The 14319-nt window shown below is 33.0% G+C and overlaps 1 protein-coding gene across 3 annotated transcripts in view; it reads right to left on the bottom strand.

Annotated features, from left to right (window-relative positions):
- Positions 1 to 14319, bottom strand: part of ASCC3 (activating signal cointegrator 1 complex subunit 3) — a 357007-nt gene that overhangs the window by 278977 nt on the left and 63711 nt on the right. For all 3 annotated transcript variants that reach the window (XM_060616263.3, XM_060616264.3, XM_060616262.3), the window contains exons 5-8: positions 12067 to 12187; positions 7687 to 7891; positions 6823 to 6964; positions 5892 to 6017 (exon numbers count right to left, since the gene is read on the bottom strand). In XM_060616263.3, coding sequence (XP_060472246.3) covers positions 5892 to 6017; positions 6823 to 6964; positions 7687 to 7891; positions 12067 to 12187 — 594 coding nt within the window. The remainder of the gene's footprint in view (positions 1 to 5891; positions 6018 to 6822; positions 6965 to 7686; positions 7892 to 12066; positions 12188 to 14319) is intronic.

The following is a 14319-nucleotide window of genomic DNA, read 5'->3' on the forward strand; positions in this document are numbered from 1 at the left end:
TTTACATGTCTGTTTGTTCATTTGTTTGTTTTAATGATAATACGTGCTCAAAAATCTAGCAAACAAATATATTAGCATCAGGATTCACATGGCTCCAGTCTCCAGGTGAAGGTAGGCATGTATCAAGGGAAATTAGAATTTGACAAAATGAGTAGAAATTTAATTTGTGCTACATCATTTCTTTCCCCATGAAATTTAATGAAATATTCTTTGCTAAGATCGCTATCAGTGTAAAAAAGATTGTAAACTCACTTTTCAACTTTCAACTTTATATTTTGTTATTATTTCTTGATACCACCTCTTAAAAAGGCAAGGAGTGATTCAAGGCCATGCTTCTGATGAAACTGATGATATGCTTGACAGTGTAATAACCAGCCTTGTGAGCTGTTTCAGGAAAGGCTTTGGGAGCATGTCCAGGTTTTAGCAACATTTCATCCTTTTCAAAGTGGTCTCATGAAAAAGATCCACACTCTAAAGTGTTTTTCTGGGTGATTATTTAGCTTTCTTGCCTTTATAATCTGATTGAACCAAACCATGTCAACAAACTCTGACTTTAAGATCCCCAGCTCGGGTTCAGAAAACAAAATAAAACCAAAAGAAAAGTAATATATTTTTCTTAAAGTTTATTTCTTTCAAGGGAGCAAAAGTGGGTGAGGGGCAGACAGAGAGAGGGGGAGAGAGAGAATCCCAAGCAGCCTCTGCACTTGTGCAAAGACCAATGTGGGGCTCGAACTCATGAACCTTGAGATCATGCCCTAACCGAAATTAAGAGGTGGACACTTAACCGACCGGGCCACCCAAATGCCCCAGCAATACTTTTTATATTTATTCTATTTGACTTTTTTCAAAATGTCTGACTTGAATAACCACAGATGTCAATAATTATAATGACTGGTTTCTTTAACTGCTATCAATTAATTAGAAACCACTCTCGATGTCTTAATAGAATGACTATGAGTTTAGTTCTTCCTGATCCTGTATGATAGCATCCAATAATACTCTACATATGTTTGGAATGAAAGAATAGCTGAATAGCATAAATGAACACAGAAGTAATTTATTTAATAAATATAATTTCCAAAGTAACAATAAGTCTTTTCATTTTATCCATACACTTATCTGCCAATGTTAGTTTTCATCACTCCACTTTTCATTTTAAGCTAATATTTTAGCTAAAATGTATTAAATACGCAACACTCTTCAACATGTTTTACATATATTAATTCTCACCATTAAACTATAAGGGAGGTTCTATTATCCCAATTCTACAAATGAAAACTGGATTTCAGAGAGGACAGTAACTCGCCCAAAGTCTCACAACTAGAAAGTGGGGAGTCCAAGTCAAACTAGGTCAGCCTGGAATCAGAGGCTCTGCTCTTAACTAACATGGTGTATTGCCTCCTAAACTTAACATATACAAGCCTTTCCTTTTCTTCTATTCCTCAGCTTGGTAAATGGCACTATCACTCACCCTCCTCAACTTGGTAAATGGCACTATCACTCACCCATGAAGCCCCGGATATCATTCTAGACTCAAACAAAAACTTGGATGTCATTCTGGAGTCTTCTCTCTGCTTCATCTCCTCTCATTTAATCAGTCATCAGATCTTATATATACTGGTACCTAAATTATTCTCCATTATCCCATTTTTCATGTAGGATGCCACTTTCTTAACTCAGGTGCTCAGCATTTCTCTCTTCTGCAACAGTTCTACTTCAACCTTCAACTTTGCGTTGCACACAGGACACAATTATCTGATGTGACATTCAGTCAAGAAAGGATATAAAAGCATTTTATCTATAGTTCTGTAGGACTGTTAGGAATGGCATGCAATTATGATGTCAGTAAAAAGAGAAAGATACCATCTCCAAGAGTACTATTCCTGATATATATAGATTCTACCTTATATAAAAAAGATCCAAGCCAACAAAGGCATCCACTAAGCTAACATTCTGCTAACACCTATATTTTTTCCTGAGGTCTAAATTACTACTCATGCTAATGACATCTGGTGGGATCATTATGTAAAGCTACATGACATCAAACGATTTACTTATGTACTTATAATGACATTTGCATTTGAATGTATTATCTAATTATTATTACTGCTTATAAAAGTGCAAATTAAAACCACAATGAGAAATCTCTACACTCTATCAGAATGGTTAAAGTATACATATAAATATAAATAAAACATAAAAATATAAATTAAAATGGCTAAAATAAAAATAGTGATAAGACCAAATGCTGGTGAATACGTGGAGAAACTGAATCATACTGGATTGCTGGTGGGAATATAAAATGTTCCCCAGAAAACAGTGTGGTAGTTTTTCTTAAAAAAACTAACTATGCAGCTACAATAATGACCCAATAATTGCACTCTCAGGCATCTACTCCAAAGAAATGAAAACTTTTGTTCACACAAAAACCTGTATACCAATGTCTAGAGCAGCTTTATCCATCTTATGGATGGAATTAGGTTTCATCTTATAATTTAAGTACATAAATTAAAGCCTTAACTCCCAGTGTTACAGTGTTTGGAGACAGAGCCTTTAGGAAAGTAACAAAGTTAAATAAGGTCATCTGAGTGAAGTCCTAATCCAATAAAGCTGGTGTCCTTTAAGAGGAAGAGACACAATACAGAGAAGAGCCCACGTAAAGCCATGGGAGCACAGTGAGAAAGTGCCTGTCTGCAAGCCAGGAAGAGAGTCTTCATTGGAAACTAAATCTATCAGCACCTTTTTCTGGGATTTCTAACCTCCAAAACTGTGAAAAAATAAATGTTCATTGTTTAAGCTACCCCGGCTGTGGTTATGGCAGCCAAAGGAGATTTACACACTTTGTAATAGCCAAAAACTCTAAACACTGATATTCTTCAATGGAAGAAAAGTTAAACTCTCATGTGTGGTAGGCAGAATAATGATCCCCACTGATGTCCAGATCCTAATCCATGGAACCCATAAATATATTACATTACACAGCAAACAAACATTAAGGTTGTAGATGAAATTAACCCATTTAGGAAAACTCTTACTCTTATAACCTAAATTAAAATGAACAAAGTATTTATTTAGAAATGAATATGAAAGAAAAATAAGAAGCCTGATTCATTCATTATACAATGAATGTTAATTTTTTCACATTAAAAATGTTAATATTTAACATACAAAACAAAATATACTTCAATGATGATAATGCTTATAATGACTGGTAAGGTTTAAAAAGAATTATGTACAAAATTATGTCCTGCTGTATTTCAGAATCACCTACAGTGCTCCAAAAATCATCTTCAAAATACAGGTACCTGGACCCTTCTCAAGAGACTTTAATTTTATAGAAGCCAAGTCACTTGGATTTTGAAAAAGATCTACAGATAATTCTGATGCAGAAGATGAAACCCAGCAATATAAAATTACAATTTTAGTCTAATATATAAACTTACTGTAGAAGACAACTTAAAACTGTAACAAAAAGGAATCAGTTTAAAAGTAATAAAAGTATAAAATGGAATACCGTATGGTGATTATAAATGATGCTGCAGATATGTTTGCTGACATGGAAAGATGTATGTAGATAAATATACAAATAGACACAAACAGTATGTGTGATATAATGCCATTTTATAAAACAAAATAAAATGCACACATATGTGTAGAATGTAGTTAATTCTGGTTGGCTGTGGTTATTTTTTATGCTGTTCTTTTTGCTTGCCTCCATTATTTGATATTTCTGAATGACTACATATAAATTACACACTCATACACATATATAAATATATATAAAGGAACTTCATTTTGGTGACAGAAAAGGTTAGCTTTAAATAATATGTATACTTTAAATAATTGGTATAACTTAAACTAAATTAAGAATTCTTTTTTCAGTTTAGCACATGCTTATGTATATATTTGATTTCTCAGTGAGTTTAATACCCAGATGATAAGATCCCACAGTACACAGAAAATAAGCAACCTAGGATGCAGACAAGTGCCAAAAGTGCTGGATTATATACTTTAAGCCTCAATAACCAACATATTTGACTGAAACGGTTTGATAACCATTAATTGATATATATTTGATTGAAACTGTGTTCTTAACTCTAAGGTTGAAGAGATACTGATCAGAGGTTCTCACCCATTATCAACGCTGCCTACATGAAATACTCTACATGATCACACACTCACTCTCTACATGAATACTCTTCAGGTATCTTACATCTTTGCCATTTTTCTTCAAATAAAGTGCGTATTTTAGGTATGCATGGATGCATTTGGTGCAGGTGAGTATTGAGGAGCTGATAAAAAAAAAAAAAAACAAAACTATGGGGAGAACTGTCTCCTCTTATAAAAAGGGATAAGATGATATGCCCTCCTATACTCATGTTTGCTTTGATTGTAAACTTAGGAAGTTTGCTTCGGGGCACCTGAACGGCTCAGTCGGTTGAGCTTCCAACTATGGCTCAGGTCATGATCTCACAGTTTGTGGGTTCGAGCTCCGCATCAGACTCTGGGCTGATAGGTTGGAGCCTGGAGCCTGCTTCAGATTCTATCTCCCTCTCCCTGCCCCTTCCCCGCTCATGCATCCTCAAAAGTAAATAAACATTTAAAAAAAAGTAAAGAAAAAGAAGAAGTTAGCTTCAATATACTAATTCTTTTCCTATAGCCTCCTGTGCACTCTAAAACTTCATGAATTTGGACTTTCCCTATGATGCTGATCACCAAAAACTTCAATTTTACCTTCAATGTAATTTTCCCTTCAGTGTAAACTTCAATTACACTCCACAGATTTGCTAAGTAAATTATATGCAAAACTAAATTCTGACAAATATGTACCCTAATTAAGATGTTTTCAAATACATTTTAAAAGACTATCTGAACAATTTTCACTTCGATTTACATACAATCCAATAAATCTGATCCCAAGAACACCTGATTACAAAGTTAGTCATTAATCTGCATTACAATTTATCTAACAATGCCCTATTACTAGAAATCATTCAAATAACTTTAAATACTAAGTCAGACTAGCACTCTCAATATATTGATCTTCTCTAAAACCACTAGGACACAACACTCGATATAATTTATATTTCTGCATGTTCCTTCTAAGGGCCATACAAGTTTACTACAGCACTGTTTTAACTACAATGAGTATACTGAGTTTCCAGTATATCCTGGATTGGCACTACTTGATAAGTTTACTTAAGGGAATGATTACTTCTCTACATAGCTTTATAATGAAAAGTTCTCAAACCCTCACAAGTTAAGCAGAAGTAAAAATTATAAATAATTCCTTCCTAAAACTATGTTATTAAAACTAAAAATTCAGGAAAATAATAAATCACAAGTTGAACAATTTAAGCAAATCTAAAAGTAAATTAAGAAATATTTATTTTGAGATAAAGCAAATATGGCAAAATTTTGACAAATGGTAAATGAAGACAAAAGATATATGGATAATACTATTCATGCGACTTTTCCATATGTTTGAAATTACTCAAAATTTAAAAGCTGAGAAAAAAATAAATAGTTTAGAATTTGGTCCCCTCCCCAAATAGCATTCTATTATTTTATAGACTGACCATTTGATATATCAATACATGAATCCTTTAAAACAGTCTAAGTCCGCCTACATAGGTTAAACCAAATATTAGCTGAAATAGCCAAAATAAACATGAAATTACAGAAATATACACACAAAAATGTTTAATGTGTGAAGGAATGACTTTTTAAAGTTTAAACTCCCCTATTGTAAATTTTTAGTAACTAACTGCATATAGCTCTCTACTATATTAGCCAACTACTAACTTTTAAAAATAATTTTTTAAATAAAAATCTATTCAGAAAACATACCAAGCACCAAAAATAACAACTTTATAAAATGATCATCTCACCTCATCTAAGTCTTGGATATAAACTGGTTTTTCCTCAAAGCCAACTGGCATTGGTTCACTATAGGGAATCTTTACTTCTTCATACATCTTGTTATTCTCTCTTTGAATTCCTTCTGGTAAAATCATCTATAAACATCAGAAATTAAAATTAAATAATAATACAAACAATTGCTCTGGTAGAGATTATTTAATTAGAGAGAAAGAGAAAGAGAGAAAGAGAACACTAATGTCTTTAGACACAGCAGTGGTAAATAAATTTAGCTAGTTTAAAGAAAAACAAGGGTGCCTGGGTAGCTCAGTGGGTTAAGCGTCAGACTTTGGCCCAGGTCATGATCCTGCTGCGCTCTGTGCTAACAGTTCGGAGTCTGGAGCCTGGAGCCTGCTTCAGATTCTGCGTCTCCCTCTCTCTCTGCCCCTCCCCTGTTTGCACTCTGTCTCTCTGTCTCCCCCAAACATATTTTTTTTAAAGAAAAACAAGCTTAAGCAAAACAAAAACAAACCAAAAAACCACACACACACGAATTATTCATATACTGGATCTCTCATATAACACACAGACCATATTATGTTAATGAGTTTTAAGTATATATTGATTAGATGGTATCCTGAAGACAAATATACTTGTGTCACTAGGAAAACTGTGCCATATACATAGTGTAAAGAACATTAAAAAAGTGATGTAACCACTAAAACTCAAAAATACAAGTTCCATAAATAACAAAAGGGAAGAGAACAAATACATTTTGAGTACCTAATATGTGTCAAGAAGTTTCCATACACTGCATTATCTCATTTTCCCCAATATTTTGAAATTAAAGTTAGCATAGTATATCAACTAGTATAAGAGCCAGAAAAGACACAGGAAAAATCTATGTGTTATTTCCTCAGAATAGACCTATTATCCCAAAGTGGTCATATACCAGTGACATACCTTTGCACCAGCAATGAATGCTGATGTTCTCATGGCTTCAGCCTGGGAATCATAAACATGGGGATAACGTATTTTTTCAACGTCCATGTCTCTCTGCCTGCTCAGAATTGGAACACTTCTAGCATTCATAAGTGCCTGCTCTCTGTAAATATAAAAACAGTAGGATAAATACAAAATTTTTATCTAGCAAAAGGAAGCCAGTACAAAGTCACTATAATAACAATTTCAGGTAGCTTTCCATTATGAAGTGGAGGAAATTAAATTACACAAAGAAAGATATTAGTAATCCTCACATTTTCAGTGTAACTACATAGGAGTTAACACATTTTGTAGGTACTATTTTTAGATGACATCATTTGATAAGTTTAACTTAGTGTTCTTTATTTATAATTTTGTTTGTCACAATCCAAAGATGTTTAACAAGGTATAAGTTCCTTTATAAAAATAATATTCAAAATTTAAAGAACAAATATCATAATGCTTTTGTTTCTTTTTCTTCCTTTCTACTTCTAAATAACACAAGGAAAAGTATTCTTATTAAGCTAGAAAAAAACCCAAAAGTCTCAAAATAAATCTGTGTAGGCTTTACAAATTTTAACCTAGTGGTTTGTGCACAGCATCCAAAATAGCTTACTTCTATAATCTAAAATTCTCACCTACATAGATGTAACCAAGAATATTTTAATTAAGAAGATCATTGCTTTCTTATCCCAGAAAATTAGGTTTTCATACAACAAAAGTCTGTTCTTATAAGAAAACCTTACTAGAAGTACGAGTTATCTAAATTGTTAAGACTAACCAAAAAATAATGCATAAAGGTAGCAATTACAACAGAAGCATCTTTCAGCTTCTGGTTTTTATTACCTTTGTATCCGCAATTCCTTAGGATCAAAGCAAATAACTCCTTCTGCAATTTCTCCATCCTCTCCAGCCTTTTTTTCTCGTCTGGCAATTCTTTTTTCTTCACGACGATACTGTTTCATTAATTGCTTTTCTTGTTCAGACTGAATGGTAACTTGACAACCATAGTTAGGTTTAGCATTTTCTCCTAAAATTTTTTTGCAATTGTCTACAAAGCAAATTTAAGAAATACCATGTTCTATGAGTTTAAACTTTAGGAAAACCATTTTTCCCCTTCACCAAAATATAAAATAGCACAATGCTCTAATAATTCAGTTTTTTTTAAAACTGTCATATTCAATTGTATGTTTTATGGAGAGTTGTTTTTTTTTTTTTAATGTGATATCTAAGCGATATTAGACAGTGGCTAAGAAAAGTCAGTAGATATTTTCTTCATACGCACTACATAGTTTAGTGTCATAAATTCTTACACATAACATCAGGAACTTAAAAATTCAGTTTTATAATTTTGAAATTATTTGTTTACATAATTTCAATAAATATAATAATTATCAATGCTAATTAGCACTTACTGTTAACATAATGAAATAAATATATTCTTTACATATTAGATATAACTTTTCCCTGTGTAACAGCCTTACTGTGTTAAATTGAATATATGTTTTTACTCACTTATACATGAAATACAATTTATTAACATTAGCTCAGGATATATTTAGAAGATGACCAGGCAAATAAAGACTGTGATCCACCTTTCCGTGGAAATACAGTTAAAAACAAAACAAAACAAGGGAAGATGGCTACAGCCACTAACAATCAGGTCAATGAAAGTTCAATGTTTCATCTACAAGGTCCAATTTAAACCTGTGGTTTGGTCAACTCAATATTCAGGAAATTTTTTTCTTCCAACAGGATTAACCTTCCATGTTTAATTAAATCTTTTGAAGTAGTAGTATCCTGGCTCACTGTGGCCCTAAAGGAAATCACAGGAATGTTGCTGAAAGCAATCCAAATCAATACACATTTACTGTATTGGGGACCTACTAGTTCCAGGCACTGCTGCTAGGCTAGGAAGCAATAAAGAACTAAACTTGGTCCATACTCTGAAGGAGCACAGTACAAAGTTATTTTATTAAACTCCAAGATCCCACACCAAACAAGGAAGGAATTAAAAAAGCATCAAGATAGCGAAATAGCCTTCTAATTCATTTAAGTCAAATCTTCACAATTCTCAGTCATTTGTCACTACCTCAATACATAATTTTGAATAAATCATTTTAACTCTCAATCACATTAAGTAATCCCTCTGTATAATGGTTTTAGAAATCTCAAGAAGGAAACTGAGAAATAAAAAACTATGAAATGAGATATGATCTCCTTTATATTAGTACAGTTCTGAAAAAATGTTTTTTTCTAGGTCATATATATTTTACTTTTTGGTAAAGTCTTATACATCTATTATAATGATTAAGTTTGTAGCCAATTAACTTTCAATGGTAGAGAACAGACAGGTTTGACAAAGGGAGGTGGGTGGAGATGGGCTAGATGAGTGATGGGTACAAAGGAGGGAACTTGTGATAAGCACTGGGTGCTGTATTAAGTAGAATGTGAATAATACCATGTGAATAACACTATGTATTTATTATATAAATGAATGTTAAGGATTCTGTGTGTGAAACTAAATACCCTGGATGACACTCTAAGTGCTATGCTAATGTAATTAACATTTTAAACAAATGTAATAAGAAAACAGGTCTGCTTCATTAATAGCTTTTTTAAGCCTCAAAGAAAATATACTGGAATCCTGTAACACTGAACATAATAGGTAATTTTCAAAGTAAGTCATACAGCAGCAAAAGTTTAAATGTATAGTCTTCCTTGGTAGGTTCAGTTAACTTTAGAGCCTGAAAAGTAGAAATGAAATGAATAAGTTTACCAGTAATTCTATAAAATTTTACTGAAGAAGAATGTGGAAGCTTGTATCCTTTTAGAATGTAATCGTGACCAAAAAGATCTTGTGTAACTACTCAAAACACTGTCCTCAATAGCATAAGCTAACTTAATTTTTATTTTATGACACACCCTGGAGTAAACATTCTTCACATCAGCCCTAAAAATAGAATTTAATTTACAACTATCCTTACCTTAGCAGTCAATCCACTTTACCCACCCACTTCTCACCTACATTTCCTGGTTATAATAAAAACAGAAGAGATAAAATGGGTGATGCGCATCTGGATTAAAAAGTTTTAAAAAAATCATTATGAAAACTAGAAAATGATAAATAGTAAGAAGCAACTTCTAAGACCACGATTTTGGAGGAATAAAGAAAAGGATGGGATGTGATGGTCATATTAAAGTAGCTTAATAAAGAATGCAAATATAATTTGGTAGTTTTTAAAGAATTTTGAAGGATCCTCAACACAAAATTAGATCAGAAGATACAAATGGATGAGAACACTGATAAAGTAATAAGAGTCTGAAGAATCTTTTCTTCAAGAATATTTCCTTTCCATACCACCTCCCTCCCCGCAAATAAAGGAAAATATCTGTTTAAGGCATGTACACGAGAAACTCTACTGAAAAAAAAATCTGAAACATGCTGCTTGTCAGCTTCTTTACACTAGTCCTTAGACAAAGTTAAAGCCTACTAATACCCCACTTTTCTATAGTAAAATTACTACTCTTAAATAGTGGCAATAATAATGATCTAGCTTAGAATAAAAGAGTAAAAGCAGTATGAGAAAAGTAGATAATATTTCTGGGCAGATTGATGGTTCAAATATTTTTTTTTTTAATAATTCAAATCTAATATTTGTTTTTGGGTTCAAAACTATGTTGCTTCTAAAAAGTTATCCAAAGAGAATAAAATTTGTGTATAAATGTTATACAAAAATGAACATAATTAAACTGCAAGACAACACTAACTCATCACCTATAGTTCCAAAAAAAAAAAAAAAAAAAAAACCACCACAGGTGAAGCTGGAATCATTTTGAACTTTCTGTTAAGTAAATTAGCACTATTAACAGGTGAGATCAATATGTATCCCTATATCAACACTTAGGAGGCTGACAAAATAAACAATAAATTGTCAGAATTTACACTGCAAGACTAGATATTTACATTCATTCCTTTCTTTCTGGCGGACACCCATTTTAAATGCTCTTAAACTCTGGTGGTTTCCAACAATGTGTGATAAATATATTTAGCAGGTGGGAGAGCCTTCTTAGAGCAAGGCAGTTTGTAAGTGATAAAGTTAAAGAACAACGAAACCTGCATAAAGACAAAGTGGCTAAACTCAATTCTTCTAAGTTTCTAAAAATCTCAAGACAACTCCAGGAAACTACCAGTAATCAAAGTATAGGATAAGAAAGTCCCAAGAAATTTTGGATTTAAATCAAGGTTCTTTTCATAACTTCATTTTAGTGCCATACTCATATATGTGAGGAAAAGATAACATAACTTACATTAAAAAATGATAAATGCCAATTCATTTGAAGAAGGGAGGGATGTCTAATTTTTTATGCCCAGGCACTTTTTAAAAATTCCAAACTATATATAAGGCTGGCAAAGAACATTTGGGTAAAAGTACGAAATTCAGGTTTCCTGCTTATGACTTAAAATCTGAGTTCAGCATCAGTTGTATCATAGTAAGCAAAGCATTTTTTAAAATTATTTTGGCTTCCTCAACTACTCTAATTCTTCTGGGGCTTTTAAATACATGTGATACATGACAATATAAATATTCAATTTGCTGAGCATGATAACTGTATTGCAGTTTAGTAGGAGACTGCTATTGTTCTTAAATGTACGATGAAGATTTTACAGGTGAAATATTATGATGTCTGCAACTTCCAGGCCACTGTTCATCGAAAATGTTAAATGTAGGTGTTTGTTTATGTATATGTGAGTGAGTGCATGTGTAAAGAGGATAATAAGAGAAAGAAAGCAAAATGTTAACTGTCGAATCTACACAAAGGTATGCAAGTGTCCACTGTACTATCCTTGTACTATCTAGGTTTGAAAGTTTTCAAAATAAAAAAGTTGGGAAGAAATTATAACACTACTTGGCCCACAGTTAATATCAAATGCAGTTGCTTAAAAAAAAAAATGTATCTATTCAAACCTTCAGCAAAAAATAAAAAATTAAAAAAATAAAAAAAACTGCCATACCTAAACAGAATAGAATCTCTACCATAACAGCCTATTTAGGGCATTGTGGTATTTGTTTCATAATCTGCCATATCTAAAATCTACTTTAAAAAGTGTTATCGCTAAATTATATAATAGACCAAAAGATATTAATGTATAATTATATTAAAAAGATTTGCTAACCAATGAATCTTCCTTTAAATTGGAATTACCACTGAACACTTTCTTACCTTGAAGAGCCTGCAACTTATGATCATTTGAAGAATTAAGAAATCTATCCACAATTGTAATTCTGTTCTGGAGGAGTTTCTCAATAAGTTCAAGTCCATCAGGTCCCAGCAGTTCAAATAGCTTAAAAGAAGAATCAAAACAACTGTTACCTCAAATCACCTTTTTCAAGTTATTAATACCTTATTCAACAGAGGTATGAAGCCAAACTGCTAGAGCAAGAAGTAGCCAAACAATACCTTGGAAAAAAATAGGAACTTAGGAAAGAAAAGCAACTCTTCATATTGTTACATATCTTTCAGGTTTACAAAGTTAATATGCAATTACTAAAGCACATGATTCAATCTGTAAAAGTAATCATGATTATGATATATATGGTGTATAAATAATTATGACATATATATAACTAAATCACAGAATTATAAATCCTTACACTTGCCTTTCCTAGGTATAACCAAATGAAATTCCAAAATTAATTTGCTTTTTAATATTGTTCTGGTTTTGGCAAATAGAGTCCAGAGTATGAATTTTCTTCCAACTTACTACACATAACAGCTATCATTTTAGAGTTAAAGAACCATTAAAACGTTTTAATGATTCATGACACACCACATTTTTAATGCTTAATAACTGTTTTATTTTATTAAATTTATTTTATTGATGTTTAATTAATACTTTTTAAAATTTTATTTAATTTTGAGAGAGAGAGAGAGAGAGACAGAGCACGAGTTGGGGAGAGGCAGAGAGAGAGGGAGATACAGAATCTGAAGCAGGTTTCAGGCTCTGAGCTGTCAGCACAGAGCCCAACGCAGGGCTCAAACTCATGAACAGTGAGATCATGACCTGCGCCAAAGTTGGACGCTCAACCGACTGAGCCACCCAGGCACCCCTTAATTGATAATTTTTAATGCTTAATAAATCTGAAATCTAAAACACAGTTCCACAAAGTACTTTATGTAACTTTTTATAAAAAATTTCCATGTGTATCTCATGCAGAGCAGTTGCCAAAGATTAAGTTTATTCAAGTCAGAGAACCAGTTTTAGGATTAAGAAAGACTTTCAATCACATAATTATACAAAGTAACTGCTCCAGAAAGCCTTTCAATTTCTTCCAGTATGGTTCCAGGATGTTTTTTACTCCTGTCCAGAAATGTTATATCTAATTTTACATGTGAAGATTTTATATCAGCCAAATTCTAACTATTCTCAGAGATTCATTCCACACAAAATCATAATTAAAGTAGGAACTTATGTTAAGTATATGTGAAATGCTAACTATTTAATAAATATTTTCTTTTTGCTGTTCATTTAACTGACATTATCTACATATAAGGCCAAGGCCCTAGTCCTAGAACCTCTACTTTTGGCCTAAACATCATGGAGTATACCGGGGCCCAATCACTCTCACCCTGGCTCATAAGGCACTAATTCCACACCAGGAGAGGCAAGCCAAGAAGGACTTAGGCTACTGCCTACCCCTTCCATCAGCACTCAGCTCTTAGAGCAAGGGTGTCAGTCAGAGATAAACTGTCCCTTGTCCCCACTCCTAGCTCCAGAGTTTGCCTCAAAGATTTTGTCTGGGGGAAGAACTAGGCTATAAAACAGAAAGGTCCCAATCTCTTCCAAAGGTATGGGCCTCATGTGCAACTTGGCAGAAAGTCGAAGCCTTAGGGTCCTCTCAAAAACAGCACAGATTGTGGTTAACTATAAGTAGAAGAGTCACAAATTGAACAACCAGGTTACAAAAGAGAACTAAGGAAGGACAAGGGGGGGAAGAGCCGATTCCTTCAAAGTGGCCACAAGTTTATTAGTTTGTGGAGCAATTTATGCCCCACGACATTTCTGTGACCAGAGCAATTATCTGGTAATTAGTAAAGTTTAATAGCTGGCTAGGTCATGGAAAGAAAAGCAGAGCGTCCTGCCAAAACTACTTTCATCTAGGATGACTGTGGATATACCCGAAAGTGTGCCTCCTTGAGGAACAATATCAGAAGCTAAAACACCGTGGGGTAAGGCTTAGAGGAATTGTCTGCACTAAAATATCCAGCTAGTCACCAAGCCAATAAACAAGCAAATAACAATCATAAACCCTGGCAGTGGTAGATTAGATGAAATAAACAAATTCCTAGAAAGACAAACTAGCAAATAGCAGACAATCTGAATAGATCTATAACAAGTGAAACACTGAATTAAAACAACCCACAAAGAAGTCTAAATGACTTCACTGGTGAGTCCATTCAAAACACTTAATGCCA

This window comes from Panthera onca, chromosome B2, assembly GCF_046562875.1.
Source record: "Panthera onca isolate mPanOnc1 chromosome B2, mPanOnc1 haplotype 2, whole genome shotgun sequence".
In the NCBI taxonomy this organism is placed as follows: Eukaryota; Metazoa; Chordata; class Mammalia; order Carnivora; family Felidae; genus Panthera; species Panthera onca.